This window comes from Anomaloglossus baeobatrachus, chromosome 5 (assembly GCF_048569485.1).
Source record: "Anomaloglossus baeobatrachus isolate aAnoBae1 chromosome 5, aAnoBae1.hap1, whole genome shotgun sequence".
Classification (NCBI taxonomy): Eukaryota; Metazoa; Chordata; class Amphibia; order Anura; family Aromobatidae; genus Anomaloglossus; species Anomaloglossus baeobatrachus.
Genome location: NC_134357.1, coordinates 532020060 through 532047259, shown reverse-complemented (window position 1 = coordinate 532047259; position 27200 = coordinate 532020060). Strand labels below are relative to the sequence as shown.

The window sequence follows — 27200 nt, the reverse complement described above, 5'->3', positions numbered from 1 at the left end:
AGGCACTTGTAAAAGGACGAGAATACTTCCAAAATGTCAGAGACGGAAGTGACGATCTCACCGTTAGAAGCTCTAATCCTGAGTACCGCAGGTGAGCTATTGGACTGGTGCACCAGAAACGCCAATAGGCTACTAGACTGATTTTCCTGCTCAAAGTACCTCTGGTTCGTGAAAAAGACATGCCTTTTGGCCTTGTCCTGTAAAAATAAAAGGTATTGTCTCCCAGCTTGTAACCAGCGGGTCCTGTTTTACTCAGACGGATCAGAGGTAAATCTATTTTCCAATAATTTATTTTGAGTAGCCAATGCCTGCTCTTCCCTGGCCGCCTGTTTCTTGGTATATGAAATAGAAGAATGGCAACAGCCCCTCAGATATGCTTTGAGTGCATCCCAGTAGGCTGAATAATTTCCCTCAATAGAATTTGATTCAGTGTATGCCTTAATTTGGTCGGGGATCCTGTCATTGTCTCCAAAGAGTGCCAGCCACCAGGGGTTAATCTTCCGAGTTGATCTATATGATGTACATCCCTCCCATTGAACACTCACAAATACTGGCGAGTGGTCTGAAACAGACCGAGGCAGGTGGCATACCAATTGTATATAAGAGCATACCCTCTCATTCCCACAAATATAATCAATCCTAGATAGAGAGTGTTTCCCGAGGGTGTAGCAGGTATATTCCTTCAGGGTTGGATTATGAAGTCGCCACATATCACACCACCCCACCTCCTTGAGAAATGCGCTTAATCTGGTCTGTATCGTTTGAGGGATAGAGGTCCGTTGGGTGCTAAATCTATCTAGCTCTGGGTTATTGATCAAATTAAAGTCACCCATACAGAATACCAGTGCTTGAGGGTATTGGGAAGCAAACTTAGCCGCCTCATACAAAAGAGAGGTGCCCATCGTGGGAGGGATATAGATAGCTAGAATCACCACCATTAATCCATCAATATAGGCTTGGATGAATACAAATTTACCCTCAGGGTCTGTTATAACTTTTCCCGGGTCCCAGCGCATTGATTTATGAACCAAAACCGATACCCCTCTGGAAAATGAAGAGTGGGTAGAGTGAGCAGACCATTGAATCCATGGCTTTTTAAGGAATCTGACTGTCTCAGACAGCAGATGGGTCTCCTGTAAGCATACAATCTGAGCTTTGGAAGTTTTGATGTGTGAAAACACTGCCACTCTTTTCCTGGCCATGCCCAGTCCCCTGACATTCTATGTCATTAAATTTGTCACCATTAGTAAATATCTCCTGTGAAGCTGAATAAATTATGTCAAATTCTCAACCTACAACTTAATGTGGGTAAACGTACCCTTAAACTCTAAACACTCGACTGCCTAAGGCAGACGACAAAGAAAGGTTCAGTAGTGTGATCAGAGAAATTGTCCCTAGAACGTATAGGGTGAACTAACGTGGCTAGGTGTTGTGTTTGGTACGGGGGAGTCCTTCAACAAGGACCTGAGCCACTCCAGCAGTCCAACTTGTTACAACTATACGTAATCCTGAGTGTATGATTATTATAATTATAAATGTAGGGATAAGAGAGGGGACCGAACCAAGATGGGGAATACCAAGGGGGGTGGGAAAGGGAAAAAAAAAAAAAGGGGTGGGGAGAGTATATCACCAGAAATAGGAGGCACTGTGTTGGAGAAAAGCAGAGGGGGGGGGGGGGGTTGAGGAAGGAGAAACCAAGGAGGGGGAGAGGAGTGAGTCAAAGATGGGACGGGGGGGGGGGTGAGAGGGCAACTGGGGGACGCGATATGGGGTTGGGAAAGAGTAATTAGGAGTCTTGATGTTCAGGGGATGGGGTGGTATTATACAGTAATGTGATTATCTGACAGGAGGGAGTTGGGGGGGAAAATGATGGGTCATCGACTGGGGGTGGCAGGGGGTGGATCTGAGCAAGGGGGGGAAGAAGAAGTGAAGGAGGAGGTAGGAGAGTTAGTCCCAAGACATGTATACCTATAACATACAGTAGCCATAAGCATAACTGGGGGTCATACAAATCTTAAACCTTAACTGCGATGCAGGATACAATCTTCCAGAATTGAGAGTCCAGTCCGTCCTATGACTAAGAACGCTGTTTAACTCGAGTCCTCTGTGTACCGCATTTTGGCAACGCAGAAGCGACCAGGCTAGAGACCCGTCCAGGGATTGAGATTCCAGGTTTCCCGGTCGATAGCCAATGATCTCAGTAGTATGGGCGACTTAAGACGATTCACCAGCGACCGTGGTTGCGAGGCCCCGATCCAACGCGATCGCTAATCGGGCGCAGTCCCGGCTGCAATCATCATAAAAGCCGGACCCGCAGCTGCGTTACCTTTCCAATATTAGAGGTCATGGAATTCCAAGGTACTGGAGATACATGCTGGACGCAGTAGTGATCTTGGAGGCATTGCTGAGTCTGGGTCCACAACAGCTTTTCCCTCCCAACAGTGAGGCAACGGATAAACCAATCCAGGGAATCAAGGCTGAACGCAATAGCGGCATTAAACCCTTCGCCCAGGAATCGGGCTCGTATCAACGCTTTCTTTCCAGCCATTAAAAATAATGGGATTCAAACAAAGGGGTCGTAACCCAACTCAGTAGCGACCTTGAACACATCGCACGAGGGCCGGAACCAAATCTTCCCTTTTATCCCGGGGAGTAAGATGGTAGAGTTGCAGGTCAAACGGAGTGCCCACTCGACGTAGTAGCGATTCCAAAGATATTTCAGAACTCCGGGACGCATCAGTGTTTCCTCCCAAGTTTCAGTGAGTTGATCCAGTCTTCTGCTTCCGCAGGAGAGGTAAAGAACAGGGAGAGATCCTGGTAAACTGCTCTAAGGCGGGCTGGGAAGATCATGGAGTAGGCCAGCTGATGCTCTCTGAGGCGCCTCTTCACTTGGATAAAAGATGCTCTCGTTTTCTGAAGGGCCGCAGAGAAGTCGGAAAAAATCAATATAGATGCATTATTATGTAGTATCGGTCCCTTGCGTCTTGCAGCACTCAGGATGGCATCCCTATCTCTGCTGCTCAGTAGCCGAGCCAGAAGAGGTCTGGGTTGTGCTCCCGGGGGAGGGGGTTTAGCTGGGACCCGATGAGCTCTCTCTATGGCGAAAGATGAAGATAACATCGCATCAGGGAAAGTGTCTATAAGCCAAGCTTCCATAAACTTACATGGATCGCTGCCTTCCGTTCTCTCCGGTAACCCCAGGATTCTCAGGTTGTTGTGACGTAAACAGTTTTCTAGGTAGTTAGTCCTCTGCGCCCAGTTATTAGCCGCTTGCTCCAGAGACGTAAGCCTACCAGCCTGCGTCGTCCTCCAGAGTGGAAATCCTCTGCTCCGTCTCTTTGACACGATCCCGGAGGTTTTGCAGGTCTAGTTTGAGAAGGCTACGTCAATTTTCACCTCCTCGATCTTGCCTGTGAGCGCCACTTTAGAATCCTGAATCGCTGCTCGGAGTTGTGTAGAGACCTGTTGCAAGGTCGGCTCCTGCGCTCCCTCGTACTCGGCGTCCGCGCACTCCTCGTCCTCCACCTCACTGCCTTCCCGCGCTGTCTGCTTGCCGGCGTCATCTTGCTGGGGATCCCGAACAAATTGTTTCAGCTTCTCGGCCGCCGCTGCACTGCGTCCCCTACTCATGATGCTAATCAAAATGCTCACTGCACCGGAGGGAGTCTGCTGGTCTATTTGTTTACTTTCAAATAATTTCAAATATAGGTGTTGGACTGCGGAGCTGCTCTCAGATGCGACCGCTCATGTTGCCTGCAGGCCACGCCCCCAATTTAGTGCTTATTTTACATTTTTGTAAAAAATAAAAATCTGAAAAGTGGGGTGTGCAATATTATTCGGCCCCATTACTTTCAGTGCAGCAAACTCACTCCAGAAGTTCATCGAGGATCTCTGAATGATCCAATGTTGTCCTAAATGACTGATGATAAATATAAGCCACCTGTGTGTAATCAAGTCTCCATATAAATGCACCTGCTCTGTGATAGTCTCAGTGTTCTGTTTAAATCGCAGAGAGCTTAATGAAGACCAAGGAACACAACAGGCAGGTCCGTGATACTGTTGTGGAGAAGTTTAAAGCCGGATTTGGTTACAAAAAGATTTCCAAAACGTTAAACATCCCAAGAAGCACTGTGCAAGCGATCATATTGAAATGGAAGGAGTATCATACCACTGCAAATCTATCAAGACCTGGCCGTCCATCCAAACTTTCATCCCAAATAAGGAGAAGACTGATCAGAGATGCAGCCAAGAGGCCCATGATCACTCTGGATGAACTGCAGAGATCTACAGCTGAGGTGGGAGAGTCTGTCCATAGGACAACAATCAGTCGTACACTGCACAAATCTGGCCTTTATGGAAGAGTGGCAAGGAAAAAGCCATTTCTCAAAGATATCCATAAAAAGTGTAATTTAAAGTTTGCCACAAGCCACCTGGGAGACACACTAAAGATGTGGTAGATGGTGCTCTGGTCAGATGAAACCAAAATCGAGCTTTTTGGGCACAATGCAAACAATATGTTTGGTGTAAAAGCAACACAACTCATCACCCTGAACACATCTGCGGAAAAAGTACCCTGAACGACTAACATTAAAAAACATATCAGTGGTCATTAATTAAGGGGTTAACCCATGATATATTGTTATGATATAAAGTGTTCATTTGGGGTTTTTTTTGGGGGGGAGGTCAGATTTATGAGACAATTGAATAACTATTTAAAATCAAAGTCCCCTTATTAATATGTGTATTGGGCTATGGAGAAAGGAATCAGTTACTAATGATGGTAAAAAATCTTCTATATGGGAACTGTTTTAAAAAATGGATCACATCAGACTTTCCTACAAAAAGGTAATGGAGTGTAGATGTAAATAGTAACTTAAAACATATATAAGTTTATTATTGTAATATACATAAAGACATTTCTTCTTACGTACACCGTGTGCAGAATTATTAGGCAAGTTGTAGTTTAGAGGATTTTTTTTATTATTGATCAACAACTATGTTCTCAATCAACCCAAAAGACTCAAAGCTTAATATTTTTGGAAGTTGGAGTGGGATATTTTTAGATTTGTCTGTCTTAGGAGGATATCTGTCTGTGCAGGTAACTATTACTGTGCAGAATTATTAGGCAACTTAATAAAAACCAAATATATTTCAATCTCACTTGTTTATTTTCACCAGGTAAACCAATATAACTGCACAAAATTTAGAAATAAACATTTCTGACATGCAAAAACAAGCCCCCCAAAAATTAGTGACCAATATAGCCACCTTTCTTTATGATGACACTCAACAGCCTACCATCCATAGATCCTGTCAGTTGCTTGATCTGTTTATGATCAATATTGCGTGCAGCAGCGACCATAGCCTCCCAGACACTGTTCCGAGAGGTGTACTGTTTTCCCTCCCTGTAGATCTCACATTTTATGAGGGACCACAGGTTCTCTATGGGGTTCAGATCAGGTGAACAAGGGGGCCATGTCATTATTTTTTCATCTTTTAGACCTTTACTGGCCAGCCACAGCATGTTGAGTAGTTGGATGCATGTGATGGAGCATTGTCCTGCATGAAAATCATGTTTTTCTTGAACGATACCGACTTCTTCTTGTACCAATGCTTGAAGAAGTTGTCTTCCAGAAACTGGCAGTAGGTCTGGGAGTTGAGCTTCACTCCATCCTCAACCCGAAAAGGTCACACAAGTTCATTTTTGATGATACCAGCCCATACCAGTACCCCACCTCCACCTTTCTTGCGTCTGAGTCGGAGTAGATCTCTCTGCCCTTTACTGATCCAGCCTCTGGCCCATCAAGAGTCACTCTCATTTTATCAGTCCATAAAAACTTTGAAAAATTAGTCTTAAGATATTTCTTGGCTCAGTCTTGATGTTTTTTCTTATGTTTCATGTGCAAAGGTGGTCGTTTTTTAGCCTTCCTTACCTTGGCCATGTCCCTGAGTATGGCACACCTTATGCTTTTTGATTCTCCAGTAACGTTGTAGCTCTGAAATATGGCCAAACTGGTGACAAATGGCATCTTGGCAGCTTCACGCTTGATTTTCCTCAATTCATGGGCAGTTATTTTGCGCCTTTGTTGCCCAACACGCTTCTTGCGACCCTGTTGGCTATTTGCCATGAAACGTTTGATTGTTCGGTGATCACGCTTCAAACATTTGGCAATTTCAAGACTTCTGCATCCCCCTGCAAGACATCTCACAATTTTGGACTTTTCAGAGCCTTTCAACTCTCTCTTCTCACCCATTTTGCCATAGGAAAGGAAGTTGCATATAGGGTGTTGATGTCATTACACCACACCCCTCCTCATTACAGAGATGCACCTCACCTGATATACTTAATTGGTAGTTGGCTCTCAAGCCTATACAGCTTGGAGTAGGATAACATGTATAAAAAGTATCATGTGATCTAAATACTCATTTGCCTAATAATTCTGCACACGGTGTAGATTGTGGATATATTATGAAAATGTAATAAATGGCAGATCACTAATATTGGGAGTTTAAAAAGGCTTTTATCCTGTGTGAGATCTCTGGTGTCTAACAAGACTTGATTTTGCTATAAAACATTTCCCACATTCTGAACATAAAAAAGGTGTCTCCCCTGTATGAGTTCTGTGGTGTATAACAAGAATTGATTTCTTTGCAAAACATTTCCCACATTCTGAACATGAAAAAGGTTTTTCTCCTGTGTGAGTTCTGTGGTGTAAAACAAGAATTGATTTCTTTGCAAAACATTTCCCACATTCTAAACATGAAAAAGGTTTTTCCCCTATGTGACTTTTTTGGTGTTCAACAAGATGTGATTTCTCTGCAAAACATTTCTCACATTCTGAACATGAAAAAGGATTTTCCCCCATGTGAGTTCTCTGGTGTGTAACAAAAGCTGATTTCTTTGTGAAACATTTCCCACATTCTGAACATGAAAAAGGTTTCTCCCGTGTGTGACTTCTCTGGTGTTCAACAAGATGTGATTTCTCTGCAAAACATTTCCCACATTCTGAACATGAAAAAGGTTTCTCCCCTGTGTGAGTTCTAAGGTGTGTAATAAGAGCTGTTTTATCTGCAAAACATTTCCCACATTCAGAACATGAAAAAGGTTTCTCTCCTGTATGAGTTCTGTGGTGTATAACAAGAGTTGATTTCTTTGCAAAACATTTCCCACATTCTGAACATGAAAAAGGTTTTTCCCCTGTGTGACGTCTCTGGTGTTCAACAAGATGTGATTTCTCTGCAAAACATTTCCCACATTCTGAACATGAAAATGGTTTTTCGCCTATGTGAGTCCTCTGATGTGAAACAAAACGTGATTTATGAGCAAAACTTTTCCCACATTCTGAACATGAAAAAGGTTTCTCCCCTGTGTGAATTCTCTCGTGTCTAACAAGATGTGATTTTCTTGCAAAACATTTCCCACATTCTGAACATGAAAAAGGTTTCTCCCCTGTGTGAGTTCTCAGGTGTTTAAGAAGAACTGATTTCTTTGCAAAACAATTCCCACATTCTGAACATGAAAAAGGTTTTTCCCCTGTGTGAGTTCTCTGGTGTTCAACAAGATGTGATTTCAATGCAAAACATTTCCCACATTCTGAACATGAAAAAGGTTTCTCCCCTGTGTGAGTTCTCTGATGTGAAACAAAACGTGATTTATGAGCAAAACTTTTCCCACATTCTGAACATGAATATGGCTTCTTCCCTGTGTGAATACTCTCATATTTTGCACTTGAAAATGGCTTCTTTGCTTTAAAAGCAGCTTGATTTTTAAAGCCTCTTTTGTGACTTATATTTTTTTTACTAGTCTCTGAGGAATCAAAACATAGGACCTGTTTAAAAGGATCAGATGATATATCTTTGCTGTGAGTGGATGATGGGATATCAGGAGTAATGTCATTCCCTTCGGTTATGTCTTCTGTGATCACAAGGTCATCTGATGTAAAAATTGGAGATATCAGTTTTCGCTCTGATCTCATGGTACAGTCACCTGCTAAGAATAAACATTATTATGTTTGCATAAAATATTTTAAATTATTGGTATAACATTTCTAAAATATCCATAGAAATTGCAAGTTTAGTAGAAAAATTACGTTATTTAATGAGACCAGGGCCGCCATCAGGGCATTACTACTGTGACTGGTGTACCGGGCCCAGTGAAGAGAGGAGGCCCAGCCAGGCCCGGGGTAATTACTTAGCTTTATTAAGACCCAGGCAGGACGGGCCCCTTTTCTTCACCAGGCCCCAGTCACAACACCAGCAGAGGGGCCCCGCAGTGTCAATTCACTACCTTACATGACTAATTTGCATGTGAAGGGGCGGAGCATGCAAATTAGCCATGTGCTGGAGCAGAGGCGTATCTAGGGGGGGGGCTTGCGGGGCATCTGCCCCAGGCGCAACTGTCAGGGGGGCGCTGTTAGGCTGTCTGATGTGGCGCTGTAAAAGTCTCCCCAGGGGCTGCGTTTGCCGCCTCATAGTGGGAGTCGGCAATTCTCTGAGTGCGGCTGTCAAGCTGACAGCCGCACTCATAGAAACTGCAGCGCATGGCTCCCACTGCTCAATTGTCCTTGTATCTTCAGACACGAGGACAATTGAAGCGGTACCCGCCAGTGCTGACTTCCGGGTCAGAGAGACGACTGTAGTGTGATCAGGTCAGCTGATCACACTGCTGACCCGGAAATCAGGGCTACAGCACAGAGGCGGCAGAGAATGCTGATGATAAGTGATCCAGTGTGGAGCTGAAGAAACGGAAGAGGAACACTATGGGGTGAGGCATTTATGGAATCAGAATGGGGGGACAGAGGGTGGGGGGAGAGAACTATCTGAGGACACATTATGGGTGACAGAGGGTGGGGGAGGGAACCCTCGGTGGACACACTATGGTGGGAAGAGAAGATGGGGAGGGGGAAGTATTTTTGGACACAAAATCGGAAGAGAGAGGATGAGGGGTGACGTATGGTGGGAGAGAGGATGAGGGGTGACGTTTGAGGGGGAGAGAGGATGAGGGGTGACGTATGGGTTGAGAGAGTATGAGGGGTGACGTATGGGGGGAGAGAGGATGAGGGGTGACGTATGGGGGGAGAGAGGATGAGGGGTGACTTATGGGGGGAGAGAAGATGAGGGGTGATGTATGGGGAGAGAGAGGACGAGGGGTGACGTATTAAGACATAGTATGTGGAGCAATTGGGGGAATGTATACGGGGGCAAACGGGAAAGAAATTTTTAGGACACAGAATAAAGAGTGACATGGTATGAGGAGCAAGTGGGCAGGATGGGGCATGAGGGGTAAAAGCATATGGACACAGGAAGGAGGGGGTGGGATGAGAGAGCACAGTATAAAGACTGGGCCGTATAAGGAGACACAGTGTAAAGGACAGTGTGAACAGTAGGCTCAGTATGGAAAGGAGAGAACAGTGAGGGGGGTATGCACCATAAGAGGGACAGTGTGAGGGTCATATTTTGTGCAGAGAATACAGTGGGGGGCCATTATTTATTCGGGGGCACAGTGTATGCCAGATATTTTTAAATAGAAGTATTATAATCAATCTGCTATTTTTAGTGGCATTGTTTCGGGATGTGCTGCAGAAGAACAGAAAGTATAAAAGACAAGTTTAAAAACTTAAGCAATAATCCAGAGTTATAAGCTACAATTATAAACAGGAAGATAGAAGAGACGTTCAGAGCAAAGGCTGTTCAGGTCTGCGCCATCACCATGGGGAATAGAGAGAAAAGAATCAGCCCCGGCATGTGAAACTTAGTGTTACAATCCTAGTGGGAAAACACATGCTGATTGCTAGAAAGAGCATAGTTACTTACCCATGATGAAGGCTAATCAGAACAACAGCCACCGCACTCAAACGCGTTTCGTAGTTTTTTCCCTTGAAAAAGACTACGAAACGCGTTGGGGTGCGGTGGCTGTTGTTCTGATTAGCCTTCATCATGGGTAAGTAACTATGCTCTTTCTAGCAATCAGCATGTGTTTTCCCACTAGGATTGTAACACTAAGTTTCACATGCCGGGGCTGATTCTTTTCTCTCTATTCCCCATGGTGATGGCGCAGACCTGAACAGCCTTTGCTCTGAACTTCTCTTCTATCTTCCTGTTTATAATTGTAACTTATAACTCTGGATTATTGCTTAAGTTTTTAAACTTGTCTTTTATACTTAATAAAGTTTATATTGGTATACTTGAACTGATCCTGTTTGAATTGATTTCCTTTCAAACTTATGATATTGGTTATTTACTCCCTCTTAGTATGCTCAGTTATCTATATTGCTTTTTTGAGGGTGACCATATGCTATCTTATGATGCATAAGGTGGTCCTTTGTGTCCTATCTTGTTTCTTAGAAGAACAGAAAGGCTGTAAGTCTGCAGAGACTAGATGTGAATGTGAAAAGTCATCAAGGCATCAGGACAAGATGAAGAATAAAAAGAAACGACTCAGAGACAACATCATCTATAAAGGTACCAGAATGTAAATGTTTATTTGTGATACTGACGATGTCCCATCATTAGCCCTCGGTTCCACTTGCGCATTGCTTCTGATGTGAGCGCAGAGGGACCACTACTGATCAGCTGTTTATGGTGCAGGTAGCCAGAAATGCTTATTTCCTGATCTGCTCCGTCCTCTGATAGTGTCTGTGGCCAGGCACTGCACATCCGCCTCAATGATTTTAGTAGGAGGCTGATGCCACTATTAGAAGACGGAGCAGATCCAGAGCTGAGCACTTACGAGCACCTGCCGCCACCGGCACGGCATCTAGAACGGGCGATTGGTGGGGATGCCAGGTGCCGGACCTTGATCAATCAGACATTGATGACCTATCCTAAGGAAAGGCCTTCAATGTTAAAGTAGTGGACAATCTCTTTAATAAAAGTCTTGTACCGTCCGAGAAGTTAAGGGTTACTATGTTTTTATTTATGTTGCTAGGAGCATTAAAGGGATTGTCCAAGTTTGTGATGAGCCTGCAGTCATTCCATGTCTCACTTTATGTGACTGCAGACTGAATTCTCACAGTGCGCACACTGCAGGCTGTCAGGATTCTCTGGTGCCGGCGGTGAGAGTGGGAGATCACAAAGCTGCAAGTATACGATTTACATAGATGTGGTCACATGCTGAACAGAAATGCTCAATGAAAATCAATTGAGTGAGGCTGGACATATCAAATCAGAATGTGGCCAGAAGTGTACAAATCTCATACTTGTGCTCACATGATCGTCCACTCTCGTCACTGGCACCGGAGAATCCTAAAAGTGTGCAGATCATGCATTTAAAGAATTAAGAAGCATGAAGTCACGAATAGAGTCACAGCAGACTTTCATCTCAAACCTGGACAACCCCTTTAAAGGGAACCTGTAAGGTCAAAAAAGCATTCTGACCTACAAGCAGGAGCCTGTGTTAGCTGCTAACCCCTTCCTACCCATCCCTGTGTTGTAATATTGTGTAATATGAAAGTAATAAAATAACGATGTATTACTTTCATTCGTCCTATGTAAAGGACAGGGTCTCTAGCCCCCATGGGCGTCTCATCGCCCTGTGGGCGTCTTCATGCTTTCCATGGTATCATGCCCCTGTTGGCGTGATACCATGGATTTACATCAGCGACGTGACCATCTCTACTTCAGAATTTCGCGCGTACACGCGCTTACCATTCTCGCCGCCTCATCCTGGTGTTTGCGTGTTGGCTTCTGACGTGCACTGCACATACTCAGAAGACGCCTGCGGTTCCGGTCATGCGCAGTGTGCGTCAGAAGCCGAGAAGCAAGCGCCAAGATGTGGCGGCGGTGAGAATGGTAAGTGCGCACACGCGAGATTCTGAAGCTGCAGAAGTGAAGTTGCTCATGTAAATCCATGGTATCATGCTCACAGGGGCGTGATAAAATGGAAAGCATGTAGACCCCCACAGGGCGATAAGACCCATGGGACTAGAGACCTATGCTATTTACATAGGACATATGAAAGTAATAAAATGTATTTTATTACTTTCATATTACACAATATAACAACACAGGGATGGGTAGGAAGGGGTTAGCAGCTCACACAGGCTCCTGATTGTAGGTCAGAACACTTTTTTGACCTGACAGGTTCCTTTTAATTTTAAAATTAAGCCATGTAGTATCCTCACTGCTAACAGCGTGTAATATACTCACTGTCACAATTCAGCTCTGCTCGCTGGGTTCAGCAGTCACCACATGACTATATGGGATTTTCATAGTTACATCTGACAATTAGCTTTTCTTCCTGCGTTTCTCATTGAACATTGAGAGAATTATTAAGAGAACCTCATCATCACGTGACTAAGGCGGGCTTTACACGCTGCGACATCGCTAGCAATTGCTAGCGATGTCGCGCGCAATAGCACCCGCCCCCGTCGCACATGCGATATGTGGCAATTGCTGCTGTAGCGAATATTATCGCTACAGCAGCTTCACACGCACATACCTGCGCAGCGACGTCGCTGTGACCGCCGAACATTCCCTCCTTCAAGGGGGAGGTGCGTTCGGCATCACAGCGACGTCACCGCAACGTCACTAAGCGGACGGCCAATAGAAGCGGAGGAGCGGAGATAAACGGGACATAACATCCCGCCCACCTTCTCCCTTCCGTATTGCCGGTGGACGCACGTAAGGAGATGTTTGTTGTTCCTGCGGCTTCACACACAGCGATGTGTGGTGCTGCAGGAACGACAAACAACATCGTACCGGCAGCAGCAGCAATAGCAATATATATAGCTTGGTGTATATAAGCCTTGTTGAGATATATATATATATATATATATATATATAGCTGGGTGTGCACATTTTTACTTTGCAGCTTATTTTCTGTCATGTTATAATTCCTTTTTTTTGCATAGTTCTTGCTTTTTGTTGCCACCCCTCCTTTTATTTATATTTATTACATTGTAGTGCCCACTACTTCTTGCTTAACAAAGTATTGCAAGTAGCAGTGTGTGTGAAGGGGATATTATCCAAAGGGCCAGCGTGTGTGTGGATATTATACATAGAGGCAGTGTGGCAGAGATATTATGGAGATGGTCGGTGTAAGGGGTGTATTATTAATTTTCTGAGGGAGATACCTCATTTACTGGAACAACTTCAAGGGTGCTAACACTTTTGGCCATGACTTTATGTATGTATGTATGTATCTATATATATATATATATATATATATATATATATACACACACTGTCTTTATAAGACACACCTGACTATAAGACGCACCCCCAAATTTGGTGAAGGAAAACAGTTTTGTTTTTTTTTAATGTTAAATGGGGTCCGTCTTATAATGCCAGTGTCCATCTAACAAATCATATAGGGTATATGTCCCTCATAGCCCCCCATCCTAAAATTAGCCCCCTTAATCTGGATATGGCCCCCTTATATTGAATATAGCCCCCTTGTGCTGGCACACATCCCCCAGTGATGCCACATGTCCCCCATTGATGGCACACGTCCCCTATTGCGGGCACATGTCCCCTATTGATGGCACATGTCTCCTATTGATGGAACACGTCCCCTATTTATGGCACACGTCACCCTGTGCTGCCCATGGCCCCCTATGGATGGCACAAGTCCCCCTGTGTTTGATATGGCCCCCTATGGATGGCACACGTCCCCCTGTGTTAGATATGGTCCCCCAAGGATAGCACGCCTCCCCCTGTGTTAGACATGGCCCCCTATGGATGGCACACCTCCCTCTGTGTTAGATATGGCCCCCTATGGATGGCACACCTCCCCCTGTGTTAGATATGGCCCCCTATGGATGGCACACCTCCCACTGTGTTAGATATGGCCCCCTATGGATGGCACACCTCCCCCTGTGTTAGATATGGCCCCCTATGGATGGCACACCTCCCCCTGTGTTAGATATGACCCCATGCTGCTGCCCATAGTAAAATAAAACACTCTTTCCTTACCTTCTCCAGTGCTGTCCTCCCTCGTGTCTCCCTCCATGCTGCTGACCTCCTGCACTTCCTGGTTCTCGTTGCCGGTCATGTGATCGGCACAGCAGAGTGATATCATCTCTGCGTGCCTGATCACAGCGGCAGCGGAGAGACCAGGAGATCAGCGCTGGAGGAGGAAAATAAAGAGTTTTTTATTTTACTATAGGCAGCAGAATGGGGGCCATATCTAACACAGGGGGGGAATGTGCCATGAAAGGGGGGCGCAGGCAGATATAATATGCGCCGCTGCCCCAGCCCATCACCGCGGTGCGGTTTCAGCACCACGGTGATTGACAGCGGCAGTGCATATTATATATGAGCGGGAGCAGGAGATCTAACGCTCCCTCCTGCAGCTTTCACCAGCCCCCAGCACCACTCCAGGCTGCCCCCACCTCCCCTGGACATACATACATACATATATATATATATATATATATATATATATATACACACACACACACACAGATGTTTTTTCAAGAGTGGCAGTGAGACTGTAGGAGGTCTGAGGGGTGGAGGCGGAGCTGGGGTGGAGACTGGGCAGAGTCCCAAGGGGGCCCCGAAAATTTTGCCAGTATGGGGCCCTGAAATTCCTAGTGGCGGCCCTGAATGAGACTAAAAAAGTTGACAATGCAACAATACAGCTCAGAGCAGGAATGTGTAGAGCATGATGGTCGGCTCTGTTTGTTCGTTCTGCCTCCAAAATACTGAAATACTAAGCCACAAAAAAAATGTAAGTAGGTCAGAATGATAGAAATAAAAGACTTAACCGATCCATAAACAAGTTTTGGAAAATGGCAACACAAAATTAAATTTTTTTCCCAATATTCAGAATTTTGTTTCTTTACTGAAACAGGGAAAAAAAAGATCAATGTTTGGTATAGCAGTAATCAGACTGATGTGAGCAATTATTTTTCTAACAATATTTACAGCAAAAAGAGCTCTGCAAAAGCAAAACTCAAAACACAATGGCAGAATTGCATTTTTCTCCATTTCGTCCCACCTTTTTTTTACAGTATATTATATGGTAAAAGGAATGGTGTCATTCAAAAGTACAACTTGTCCCACAAAAAAATAAGCCCTAACACGTCGATGTTGCCAAAAAAAGTTATTTTTTTTGGAAGAACGCAAGGAAAAAACAAAAGTACAAAAATGAGAAATACTCTGGTAGGGTTAACTTAATTTACTCTTGTAATAAGGGGAGATTGTTATTTTCTGGCCTCTCAGACTCCACAATGGCGGCTCCAGCACAAGTTCTTATATAATGGACATTTGTAGAATTCTTACAGAAAATATATTTCAGTCTCTTGAAGGTAAAATATCCGACCTTTATGTAATCATTTCTGTTCTTTCTTTTGATAACTACATTTTGAGAGGCATTTAGAAAAGCTCCTGTGGGTGGGCTGCCCGGCCCCCATGTACTCACTGTGGATAATACTAATCTCCCGCATTTCTTACAATTACCCTGTGCCGAACATTGGATAAAAAAGGAATTACAGTGCAACCTCGCTTAACGAGTAACCCAGTTAGCGAGTATTTCGCTTAATGAGCAAAGCTTGCTGTAAATTTTTAACTCTGTTTAAGAGCACGCTTTGCTGAACGAGCAAAATACTCACCGCACACACTTCCGGTTCCGTACATCCACCGCGCTCTAACCCGCTCTTGCAGTCCACACAAACACACACAAACACGCACGCACACATATTATGCTCACCTTACTTTCCGTTCCATCGCCGGCCTCCTGGAACTTGTACTTCGCCGGTACGGGAGGGGGGAACTTCGGCTGTCAATCACTACTCAAAGGCAGCGCGCTGGCCAATCAGAGGCAAGCGGCTCCTGCCTTTGACGTTTGCGCTCGCTGGCAGCGGAAGTTCCTCCCTCATCACGATGGTTACCCGATACACATCCTGTACCGGTGAACTGCATGTACCACGAGGCCGGCGATGGAACGGAAGGTAAGGTGAGCATAATATGTGTGTGTTTGTGCTTGTGTGGAATGGCACAATAGGGGACCAGGATGGGACATTTAACAAGTTGTGGAACGAATTGTCTGCATTGCAATGATTTCCTATGGGAAATCTTGCTTTGCTGAACGAGTAACTTGGTTAACAAGCACACTCCCAGAACGGATTGTTCTCGTTAACCAAGGTTCCACTGTATTATTGTCACAGATATTAAACATGGACTCGTCATATAAGGAGGATTAGAGAACTCAGATTTTTTCGTTATTTGCAGTAAGACGTTCTATTCAGTCTTCATCCCGACTTTTCATTTTGAGGAAACATTTCCCGCTCATGGATTATTTATTGTGAAATCTATAAAGGCAGAATTATTTCCCTATAAAAGCATTTGATTAATCGATTTTCAGTGGAGATTAAATTCTGGGAATCAGATCTTGGATTTATCTTAACCTCTTCCTGATGGGGCTATTTCCCATCTTTTTGTTTTTCTTTTTCCCTCACTTTCTTCCAAGAGCAATAACTGTTTTACTTTTCTATCCACATAGCCGTATGAAGGCTTTTTTTGTGGGACGAGTTGTCCTTTTGAATGACACCATTCATTTTATCATTTGATGTACTGGAAAGCAGGAAAAAAATACAAGTGTGTTGAAAATAAAAAAAAAGTGCAACTCCACAATACATATATTTTGTTAATTTACCATTTTCAGTATACGGTTCACTAAAGTTGACCCGGCAATACGATTCTCCACGTAAGTTAACCCCTACACGACCAATGACATACTGGTATGCTGCAGCGGCAGTGATCCCTGCACATGTCGGCTGATTTGAACAACAAGTGCGGGTGGATTCGCAATCCACCCGTGCCTGCTTGCCACTTAGATCGCGCTGTCAAAATGTGACAGTGAGATTTAAATGGTCGCGGCGGAGATTGCGCCATTCCCGGTCACCATCGGTGGCCCCGTCACGGAGAGCTGATGATTGCTATGGTTGCGACACGTCATGTGATGACCCCTGTTGCTGTCATGACGTTGTTTCTGTAAGAGCTGACAGAGCGGTGGCTCTTAAAGGAACATTGGATTTTTGCTGATCAGGACTGTGCAGCTCTGATCAACAGAAATGCACAAGTGATCAGACTGCTGATCCATCAAGTTCTCTAAAGGGACTAGTAAAATCATTTAAAAATGTAAAAAAAAGTTTTAAAAAATATTACACAATAAAAAAACCTAAAAGTTCAAATGACCCCCATTTCGCCCCATTGAAAATCGAACAGTTATAAAAATAAAAAATATACACATATTTGATATCACCGTGTTCTTGTAGTATTTGGGAGCAGAAGTGACTGGGCATGACTGGCTGGCATTAATGTGTAGGTGCAGAGATGGTGGGCGTAGCCACCGGGACTTAGTTAACATTAATTTTTACGCTCACGTAGTCATGGAGTTCTTTATAATAGACACCAGGGTCTGAGGGTAAGACCCCCACAAAAGGGGGTTCAGGAGGGGGGCCAAGCTCCCCTTGCATTATCAAAGTGACATACTTCCGTCTTAGTAGGCATGGCCCGGCATGCAGACCCGTAACAAGCTTTCATTATGCAGGGGGGGCTGCCGGTCACGCCCACTGTCTCCGCTCCCTCCCACTAACTTCGGCCAGTCATGCCCAGTCACGTCCTGTCCCTGATACTACAAGTATGCCAGGTCAATTACGAAGATACCAAACACGAATTGTTTATTATTATTTGATTGGTGAAATAAAATCCAGAAATTTTTAAGAAAAAATTAAATTAGCTTTTTCGCCATTTTCCCAAGTTTCGTAACGTTTTTAGTTATCGGGATCTGGGGCTGTGTGAGGACTTATTGTATGCACCCTAAGCTGACCTTTTCACTCATACTGTTTTGGGGTAGATATAATGTTATGATCCCTGCTTATTGCATCTTACTGTCATCTTGCTGCAGCGAAAGAATGCGTAATTTTGGGGTTTAGATTTTCTTCTCTTTATTCCATTTGCCAATTGGATTAATTTAAACTAACTTTGAAAAAGGTAACAATGTTTTTATTTTCAGTCTCCATATCTCACTATCAACTACAGCTTTGAGCGTGAGACTATACCATCATTTTATAGACAAACATCTTGGCTATCTCATACATAAATTTGACTTGCAGCTATAGCATATGATTAGTTATGCAAATTCTTGTCATGTCACTCCATTGTTACTGTTTGGGTTCTGGTGTTTGAAAAATCTTTTTCTTCCTGTCTACTACAAATTACAACCTCTTCTCATATTCCCTAATGGATCAGTGTTATTAGGTTGATTCCCAATAAGACACTCTTTTCCTGCCAAAAATTTGGGATAAATGAGGGGTGCGTCTTAAAATCCGAATATAGTTTTACCTGGGGGGCCTGTCTGTGCAACGATCGGGCGGCCGGGCGCATGTGGCTGTGTACGGGCGGCAGCCGGGTGCCTGTGTGCGGGCGGCAGCCGGGTGCCTGTGTGAGGGCGGCAGCCGGGTGCCTGTGTGAGGGCGGCAGCCGGGTGCCTGTGTGCGGGCGGCAGCCGGGTGCCTGTGTGAGGTCGGCAGCCGGGTGCCTGTGGCTGCGTGCGGGCGGCAGCCGGGTGCTTGTGTGTGGGCGGCAGCCGGGTGCCTGTGCCCGCGTGCAGGCGGCAGCCGGGTGCCTGCATGCGGACGGCAACCTGGTGCCTGTCAGTGCCGACTGCCTCTCTGTGCGGGTGGGTGGACAGGCCTGCTGGCTGTCACTCTGTGCGTGCGGGTAGCTGTGCGGCAGGTTTCCCAGTGTGTCCGCAGACCCAGTTTCAAATGATGGCACCGGGAGCGGCCGCGTGCGCAGATGGAGCTCTTGGAAGAGAGGTCCATCTGCGCATGCGCCACTCTGGGAGCTATCATTTGAACCGGAACCACGGACACTGGGACTCACCGCACCGGCCTGCTGCACCACTCACCCGCCACCGCTGCTGCCACTACTGACCCGCCGCCACGGACGCCGCCGCGCCTGCCACCACAGACGCCGCCGTGCCTGCCAGCACAACCTCTGCCTCCTGTGACCCCGCATCACCACCACTGCGGCCCCCCCTCTGGTAAGACAACACCAGAGTATAAGACGGACCCCATTTTTATTTTTTTACCTTTTAACTCTAAATTTGGGGTGCATCTTATAATCCGGTGCGTCTTGTAAAGCGAAAAATACGGTAGTTAAAATCGAGGAGCAGCCATGAAGAAGATTTGGAGGTGGACCTCCGGGCAATATATCGGAGTCATCAAGTTGGTTCATCACAAGATCTATCAGTTCTGGCAGAACAAACACAGCAGTGGACGTGCCTCATATGCTTCATAATAGTGAGATCACAGATGTCCTTACAAGCACTGTGCAATGCTTATTACAGAAATTAGGAATAGTGGCCCAAAAAAGAGAAAGAAGCTTCGACTTCAATATCATCATAAGAATTGAGTTTCCAAAAAGTAGGAAATGTGGATAGTAGACTATTGGAAACGGGTGTATTCAAGTGAGGATATGAAAGTCAATAGAGTAGGCTCTGATGGTTACAAATAAGACTTAAAGAAACAAGGCAAAAAGATGGTAAAAAACTGAGAAATTGAAGGAACTGTGAAATTCAGTGGAGGAAGCCTTATGATCGGACATTGTTCCACAGCCAAAAGGCATTGGATACTTGACCAGAATAGATGGTGGTCTCAATGCTAAGGTATGTGCGACTATCCTACAAGATGAGTTACTTCATATACTGAAGCACTATGGGTATGAAAAGCACGACATAGTGTTCTAGCAAAACAAAGAACCGAAGCATATTTAGGGACTGGCAAAGAAATGGTTCATTGACAATGAAGTAGAGGTGCTGGATCGGCCCTCACAGTTCCCAGACCTCAATTCAAACGAAAACTTTTGGGTAAAGCTGAAGAAAAAGCTTTATACATACACAAGTGAGTCAACCATTATGCACCAACATTGGGAATGTGTAGAAGAGACCTGGGATTAGATTTTGGTTGAGACATGACTGAATCTGACTGAAAGTATGCCCAAAAGAATTCAGGCAGTGTTGACAGCCTAAAGGTAGATTTACAAAATACTAACAAAATATTAAAATTTAGAATCTAAGAAGAAAAACAGTAACAATGCAGTGACATGACAAGAATCTGCATAACTAATCATACGCTAAATAGTTGCAACTCAAATATATGTATGAGATAAACAAAATAATTGTCTATAAAATTGATGCATTCCACCGCAAGTCCTCACACTCCACTGCACTGCATTCCAGGTTCCTCTGCCAGCCATAAGCAATCAGTATCTGATGTGTATGGGTGTGCGATCTGATGTGTGTGGGTGTGTGATCTGATGAGTGTAGGTGTGCGATCTGATGAGTGTAGGTGTGCAATCTGATGTGTGTGGGTGTGCGATCTGATGTGTGTGGGTGTGCGATCTGATGTGTGTGGGTGTGCGATCTGATGTGTGTGCGTTCCACTGCAGGTTCTTTATGTGTTCCACTGCAGGCCCTTCTGTTCTGCGTTTGGCAAGTATGATTGTGGGGTTTTCTGTTTTCTTTCTTTTGGGGATGTCTGCTTTCTATATAGAAGTGTCATGCAATATTCTTTAACCTTTTTAGCTGCATGTTCACTTCATTATTGAACTGCAACTAGGGCTTATATTTACGCCTTACGCCGAAAATGCACAAAATTCCTGCTAGGGCTTATTTTTGGGGAATCACGGTACTAGAGCATATGAATAAAAAGGACAAGGACTAATGTCTCATAAAAGGAAGGCCCACCATACGGATTATATTTTTCTTCACATGATTTTCTAAGTTGTCATTCGGCTTTGTAGTTTGAGACCTGGGATGATAAGGGTCAACATCTTTTAATTCTAGAGTGTAGGGAGCATATTTCGGGCTGTAATCTCTGGCCGAAACAGATCTCACTCCAATAGAAAGAGTTACAATGCCCAAATTAGTGGGGGCAATTTTGGTTTAGCAGGAGAAGGGTGACCAGTTGCTTTTGATATGGCCGGACTACCCCGCAGATAAACCAGACACAGCTGGTAACTGAGAAGAATCTGTGACTTCTCTACATTTAGTGGTTACTACTCACCTGGGCAGTTATCTGTAGGAATCTCCTCTTTACACCACTCATCACCCCTCACATATGTCTCTGTAGTATTAATATGGGTCACATCTTCAGCCTGAAAGAAATATTGTAAAAGTCACAGACAGATGGAGAAGTCCCATCTATGATCAGCTCTAATCCTGCCATCTCCACCGCTCTCATTACACAAGTATAAAACATATAATACTGGTGGATAAAACAAGACTGAGCACAAGACCTTCACAGCCGTCTACACATCATAGGGAGATTTCATGTCACCTTCTCTCCATCTACCTGATGATCCTGAGGAACATTGGGATTTTCTTGTTTACAGTCCTGTGGAAGAAGAGGACGGGGACATCTCTCTGGTGTTGTCCTCTGACTGGATAGAACTGGAGGAAACACATACAGGGACTGAATTAATTATTTACATACAGATAATTATAGGCCGTATGTATGTAGTCCTGTCTATTACCGGGTGATGTGAGGGGCTGGGGAACCTCCATCATGACGTCCTTGTACAGATCTTTGTGTCCTTCTAAATACTCCCACTCCTCCATGGAGAAATAGACGGTGACATCCTGACACCTTATAGAAACCTGACACATACAATGATACCGTCATCACCCCGATCCCTTCATAGCGTTACTGTATAATGTCCCAGCATTCCCAGCAGTGTCACCTCTCCAGTCAGCAGCTCAATCATCTTGTAGGTGAGTTCTAGGATCTTCTGGTCATTGATGTCCTCATGTATCGGGGGGTGAGGTGGAGGTCCTGTGATTGGGCTCAGGGGTCTTCCCCATCCCTCAGACACAGGGTCCTGACAGCGCTCACTAGAGGTCTTGTTCACTACTGTGTAATCCTGGTTATGGAGAGACACATTAATAAATCTCAGTACAGACATTTCCAGAGTCCTCACCTCTCCAGATCTGTCCATCTGTTTTTCCCATAGATAAGAATGATGTAATGTGACGTCATCAGAATCTCTCACCTCTCCAGTAAGCCGGAAGAGTATCTCTAGGGTGAGGTGTAATATCCCCTCCACCATCTTGTCCCTGTCCATATCCAGCCTTGACGGGTCAATCAGAAAAATTCTGCTATATAGAAAATCTCTACTGAGAGGATCCAATATTGAAGGGACCTGAATGGGAAGATGACAAAATCTATCATCATACAATCAGCAGAGATAATGGGGGAAACATATGAGGAGATATAATGTGTAGATGTTGTATTCTTAGATTGTATACACTGGAACATTAGTTGAATTGGTGACAGTCAGCTTGTCCCATTTACTCGCTATTGTTGGTCACTACTTTGGCCAATGAAGTGTTACTATTTTGTATTATTTTACAGTATTTAGTTTTTCTTCTTTACAATTACTAATAAATCCTATATATTTTTTAGGACATACATAAGCAGTTTCTTCCTCGGAGTCCGCAGCTGGATATGTTTCTCATAGACTCATCTTCCATGTCTCATTTACCGACACTGGAATATTTGGCCAGAGTCCGTCACTGACTACATCACCACCAGCCGCTTATATGAATGTTTACCATCTTCGCCGGGCTGTAATCTTCTATCACATTAGACATCTTGTCTGATTTACACACTAAGGGGTGCTTCACACATAGCGAGATCGCTATTGAGATCGCTGTTGAGTCACGGTTTTTGTGACGCAGCAGTGACCTCATTAGCGATCTCGCTGTGTGTGACACTGAGCAGCGATCTGGCTCCTGCTGTGAGATCGCTGCTTGTTACACACAGTACTGGTTCATTTTTTGGTCTTTGCTCTCCCGCTGTGAAGCACACATCGCTGTGTGTGATAGCGAGAGAGCAAAGATCTGATTGTGCAGGGAGCAGGGAGCCGGCGTCTGGCAGCCTGCGGTAAGCTGTAACCAAGGTAAATATTGCATAACCAAGGAAGCCCTTTCTTTGGTTACCCGATATTTACCTTAGTTACTAGCGTCCGCCGCTCTCACGCTGCCAGTGCCGGCTCCCTGCACATGTAGCCGGAGTAAACATCGGGTAATTAACCCGATGTGTACTCTGGCTAGGAGTGCAGGGAGCCAGCGCTAAGCGGTGTACACTGGTAAACAAGGTAAATATCGGGTAACAAGTGCTTGGTTACCCGATGTTTACCGTGGTTACCAGTGTCCGCAGCTTCCAGACGCCGGCTCCCTGCAAGCGCAGCATCGCTTCCACATCGCTGCTGGCTGGGGGCTGGTCACTGGTCGCTGGTGAGATCTGCCTGATTGACAGCTCACCAGCGACCATGTAGCGACGCAGCAGTGATCCTGACCAGGTCAGATCGCTGGTGGGATCGCTGCTGCGTCGCTAAAGTGTGACGGTACCCTACGAAGATACTATAAAAATGCCTCAATCTTCTAATTCGATGTAGTAGGGGCATTCTCCGGGCTGCAAGCTCTGGAATTAGAAGATGCTATAAAAATGGTGGTGATTTAGTCAGTGACGGACTCTGGCCAAATATTCCAGTGTCGGTACCTTATTCCACGATGTTGTGGCAGATTCATCAAAAGGATATTTCCTTTTGAAGGAAGAAGGGAGAGGACCCCTATTCTCCGGCTTCTTCAACTCTCTCTTGATAAGGGACCCGATTTTTTCATTGATCGGGAAGGCCCGACATTTTTTCTGCTCAAGGCCCCCAAAGCTGATGTCCTCCACAGTCTTGCGGGTTCAATCCTCGGCAGTTTACAATTTGCCATTGGCAACTAAAGCCCTAAACTAAAAACTGATTCATTAATATATTAATATATAACTTTTATTTCATTACTTTAAGATCTTTAGGACAAACAATTTAAAAACGCAGAGGACCATGATCTGTCTTAAGATAATATAGGTGATCATCCTAGCCATAAGGGATTCCCTATTCAGACTTATTAGACATCTATGGCTAACCTATACATCACTTCTATCATGAGTGACCACAGTGTTCGCTAGTTAAAACATAACAAACAGTAGCCTCCCCACTCCTCGACAGTGCCCATGGTGGGCCTAACTGCTCCGACTAAGCTATCTGTATCCTGTATAGGGAACCAGTGACATCCCCCAAAATCGGTGTCGGAAGAGGATGGTGACCGGGAGGAGTCAGAGAACCTGCACTCTCATTCTGATCTGTCCGACTCACTTGACTGAGGGGAAGATCTTCTAAGTCTCTTTTTCCCTTTCTCTTCCTTTCCCTGAGATAGGATTTTAGGGAGCTTTTCACTTCGGATCTTATAACGGCTCTAAAGATCGGAGGCGAATTCAGAGGTATCTTCATAGACAGTCTGCTGTATACATGACAGCAAAGTGTTTGGGCCAGGAACTGGGTAACCCTTCCTTACAGAGGGCACAATCCCTGTTCTTAGTATTCGTAAGACTCTTCCTGGGCCTTTCCTACCAAAACACAACAGGAGAAAAAAAAAAAAAGAATCCTTTACAAAGTGAACTTTCACATATATCACTTACCAAAAAGATGTCACTGAGGGTATCGGATAAGGAGGATAAATAGAGTCAGTTGACGCATTTCCTCTGGAGGCTGCAGAATCAGCTTTTTTTCCCAGGTCCATCTTACTGGATCCGTGACTCTGCTGGCTGGTTCCAGTAACATTTCGCCCGGATCGTCCATCAGTGCAGATGCCAGGCTTACCTTGACGATCCTGTCAGGCCTTCTGCTGCTGACCGGGCCTGGTCTGCTATTACTGTTGCCGCTGTTGCGGTGCCTGCTCTTCCATCTTGCTGGAGGGAATAACGGGCTGGAGCCAAAGGTGCTCCACTGGAAGTCAGACCGCACTTTTAACCAAGTGCAGGACCTGCCAGGTACGGCCCCCCTCTGAATACTGCCTCCTCCTTTAGCACGAAAGTGGTCCCCGCCTTCCAGTCACGTGACTCAAGTGACATGATTCCAGGTGTGCGAGTCATCAGAACGTGCCCATATGGATGCGTATTTCGTGCATGAGCACGTGGAACAATGCGGCAGTCTGTCAGAAGACTCCGGGGGTGCTATGGAAAACGTTCGCACATGACATGAAAGCCCCCTTGGGCCCACAGCAGCACCTCCAGGGCCCCTTGCTTCCACCGTGGCAGGGACCCCTCCGCTGACCATTCAGATGAGTGAGGCCCGGGAACTTTGTTCTTCTCTGGTGAGTACCGTCTCCAGCAGGTTCCCCCTCCAAGGACAGAAAACTAACTGATGTGTGGTTCAGTAAGTTTCCTTACATTTTTATCACTAAAATGTTGCTTTACCCCCAGATTTCAAATTTTCACAAGGGTAATAGCTTAAAAAAAAAAAAAAAAAGGAACCATAATGTGTTATACAAGTTTTCCTGAATGTGGCAATACCCCACATGTGACTGCACAGTACTGTTTGGCACACCACAGGGCTCAGGAGTAGAGATGAGTGAACCTTAGGCTCTAGACTTGGCGTTTGGGCTTGGAAAATGCCGTGAAAATCATGCTGGTGAGTATCGAGCTGTGCTGGTGTCTGAGTGATGTGCAGCATTGTGCGTGCTGGGGAATGTGTGTGATCGACTTACATTCAACGTTCTCAGTTGTTTTCTTTACGTAGAATATAGAAAAAAAAAACACCGCCCGCCCACCTCTGGAAGTCTTTTGCTATGGGCCAAGAGCAAAACACTTCCTAAGGTGGGTGGGCGGTGATTGTTTTTTTGACAGGTCCAATCACTAATGAGGCAGCAAAATTACTCTGGACTCCACTTGGACTCTGTTCAGCAATGTAATTCTTTTCAAAGGTGCACACAACTCTTGCTGACTGCACTTGTGTGCACGCCTAAAGAAGGGAATTTTGTTTACTTACGTAAATTCCTTTTCTTCTAGCTCCTATTGGGAGACCCAGACAATTGGGTGTATAGCTTCTGCCTCCGGAGGCCACACAAAGTATTACACTTTAAAAGTGTAACCCCTCCCCTCTGCCTATACACCCTCCCGTGCATCACGGGCTCCTCAGTTTTGGTGCAAAAGCAGGAAGGAGGAAAATTTATAAATTGGTCTAAGGTAAATTCAATCCGAAGGATGTTCGGAGAACTGAAAACCATGAACCAAAAGAACAATTCAACATGAACAACATGTGTACACAAAAGAACAACCAGCCCGAAGGGCACAGGGGCGGGTGCTGGGTCTCCCAATAGGAGCTAGAAGAAAAGGAATTTACGGTAAGTAAACAAAATTCCCTTCTTCTTTGTCGCTCCATTGGGAGACCCAGACAATTGGGACGTCCAAAAGCAGTCCCTGGGTGGGTAAAAGAATACCTCGATAAAAAGAGCCGAAACGGCCCCCTCTTACAGGTGGGCAACCGCCGCCTGAAGGACTCGCCTACCTAGACTGGCGTCTGCCGAAGCATAGGTATGCACCTGATAGTGTTTCGTGAAAGTGTGCAGACTAGACCAGGTAGCTGCCTGACACACCTGCTGAGCCGTAGCCCGGTGCCGCAATGCCCAGGACGCACCCACGGCTCTGGTAGAATGGGCTTTCAGCCCTGAAGGAAGCGGAAGCCCAGAAGAACGGTAGGCTTCCAGAATCGGTTCCTTGATCCACCGAGCCAAGGTTGACTTGGAAGCCTGCGAACCCTTACGCTGGCCAGCGACAAGGACAAAGAGCGCATCTGAACGGCGCAGGGGCGCCGTGCGAGACACGTAGAACCGGAGTGCCCTCACTAGATCTAATGAGTGCAAATCCTTTTCGCATTGGTGAATTGGATTAGGGCAAAATGAAGGTAAGGAGATATCCTGATTGAGATGAAAAGGAGATACCACCTTAGGGAGAAATTCCGGGACAGGACGCAGAACCACCTTATCCTGGTGAAAAACCAGGAAGGGGGCTTTGCATGACAGCGCTGCAAGCTCCGACACTCTTCGGAGTGATGTAACTGCCACTAGAAATGCCACCTTCTGCAAAAGACGTGATAAAGAGACATCCCGCAGCGGCTCGAAAGGTGGTTTCTGAAGAGCCGTTAGCACCCTGTTAAGGTCCCAGGGTTCCAGCGGACGCTTGTAAGGTGGGACTATGTGGCAAACTCCCTGCAGGAACGTGCGGACCTGCGGATGCCTGGCCAGGCGCTTTTGAAAAAATACGGAGAGCGCCGATACTTGTCCCTTGAGAGAGCCGAGTGACAAACCCTTGTCCATTCCGGATTGAAGGAATGAAAGAAAAGTGGGTAAGGCAAACGGCCAGGGA

The 27200-nt window shown here is 45.3% G+C and overlaps 1 protein-coding gene across 1 annotated transcript in view; it reads right to left on the bottom strand.

The window, feature by feature from the left end:
- Nucleotides 1-6509: 6509 nt before the first annotated feature.
- The window catches only part of LOC142312165 (uncharacterized), a 228732-nt gene continuing 208041 nt past the window's right edge, over nucleotides 6510-27200 (bottom strand). The window contains 6 exon segments of the mRNA XM_075351067.1: nucleotides 6510-7990; nucleotides 21015-21105; nucleotides 21303-21400; nucleotides 21484-21607; nucleotides 21691-21870; nucleotides 22000-22149. Coding sequence (XP_075207182.1) covers nucleotides 6510-7990; nucleotides 21015-21105; nucleotides 21303-21400; nucleotides 21484-21607; nucleotides 21691-21870; nucleotides 22000-22149 — 2124 coding nt within the window.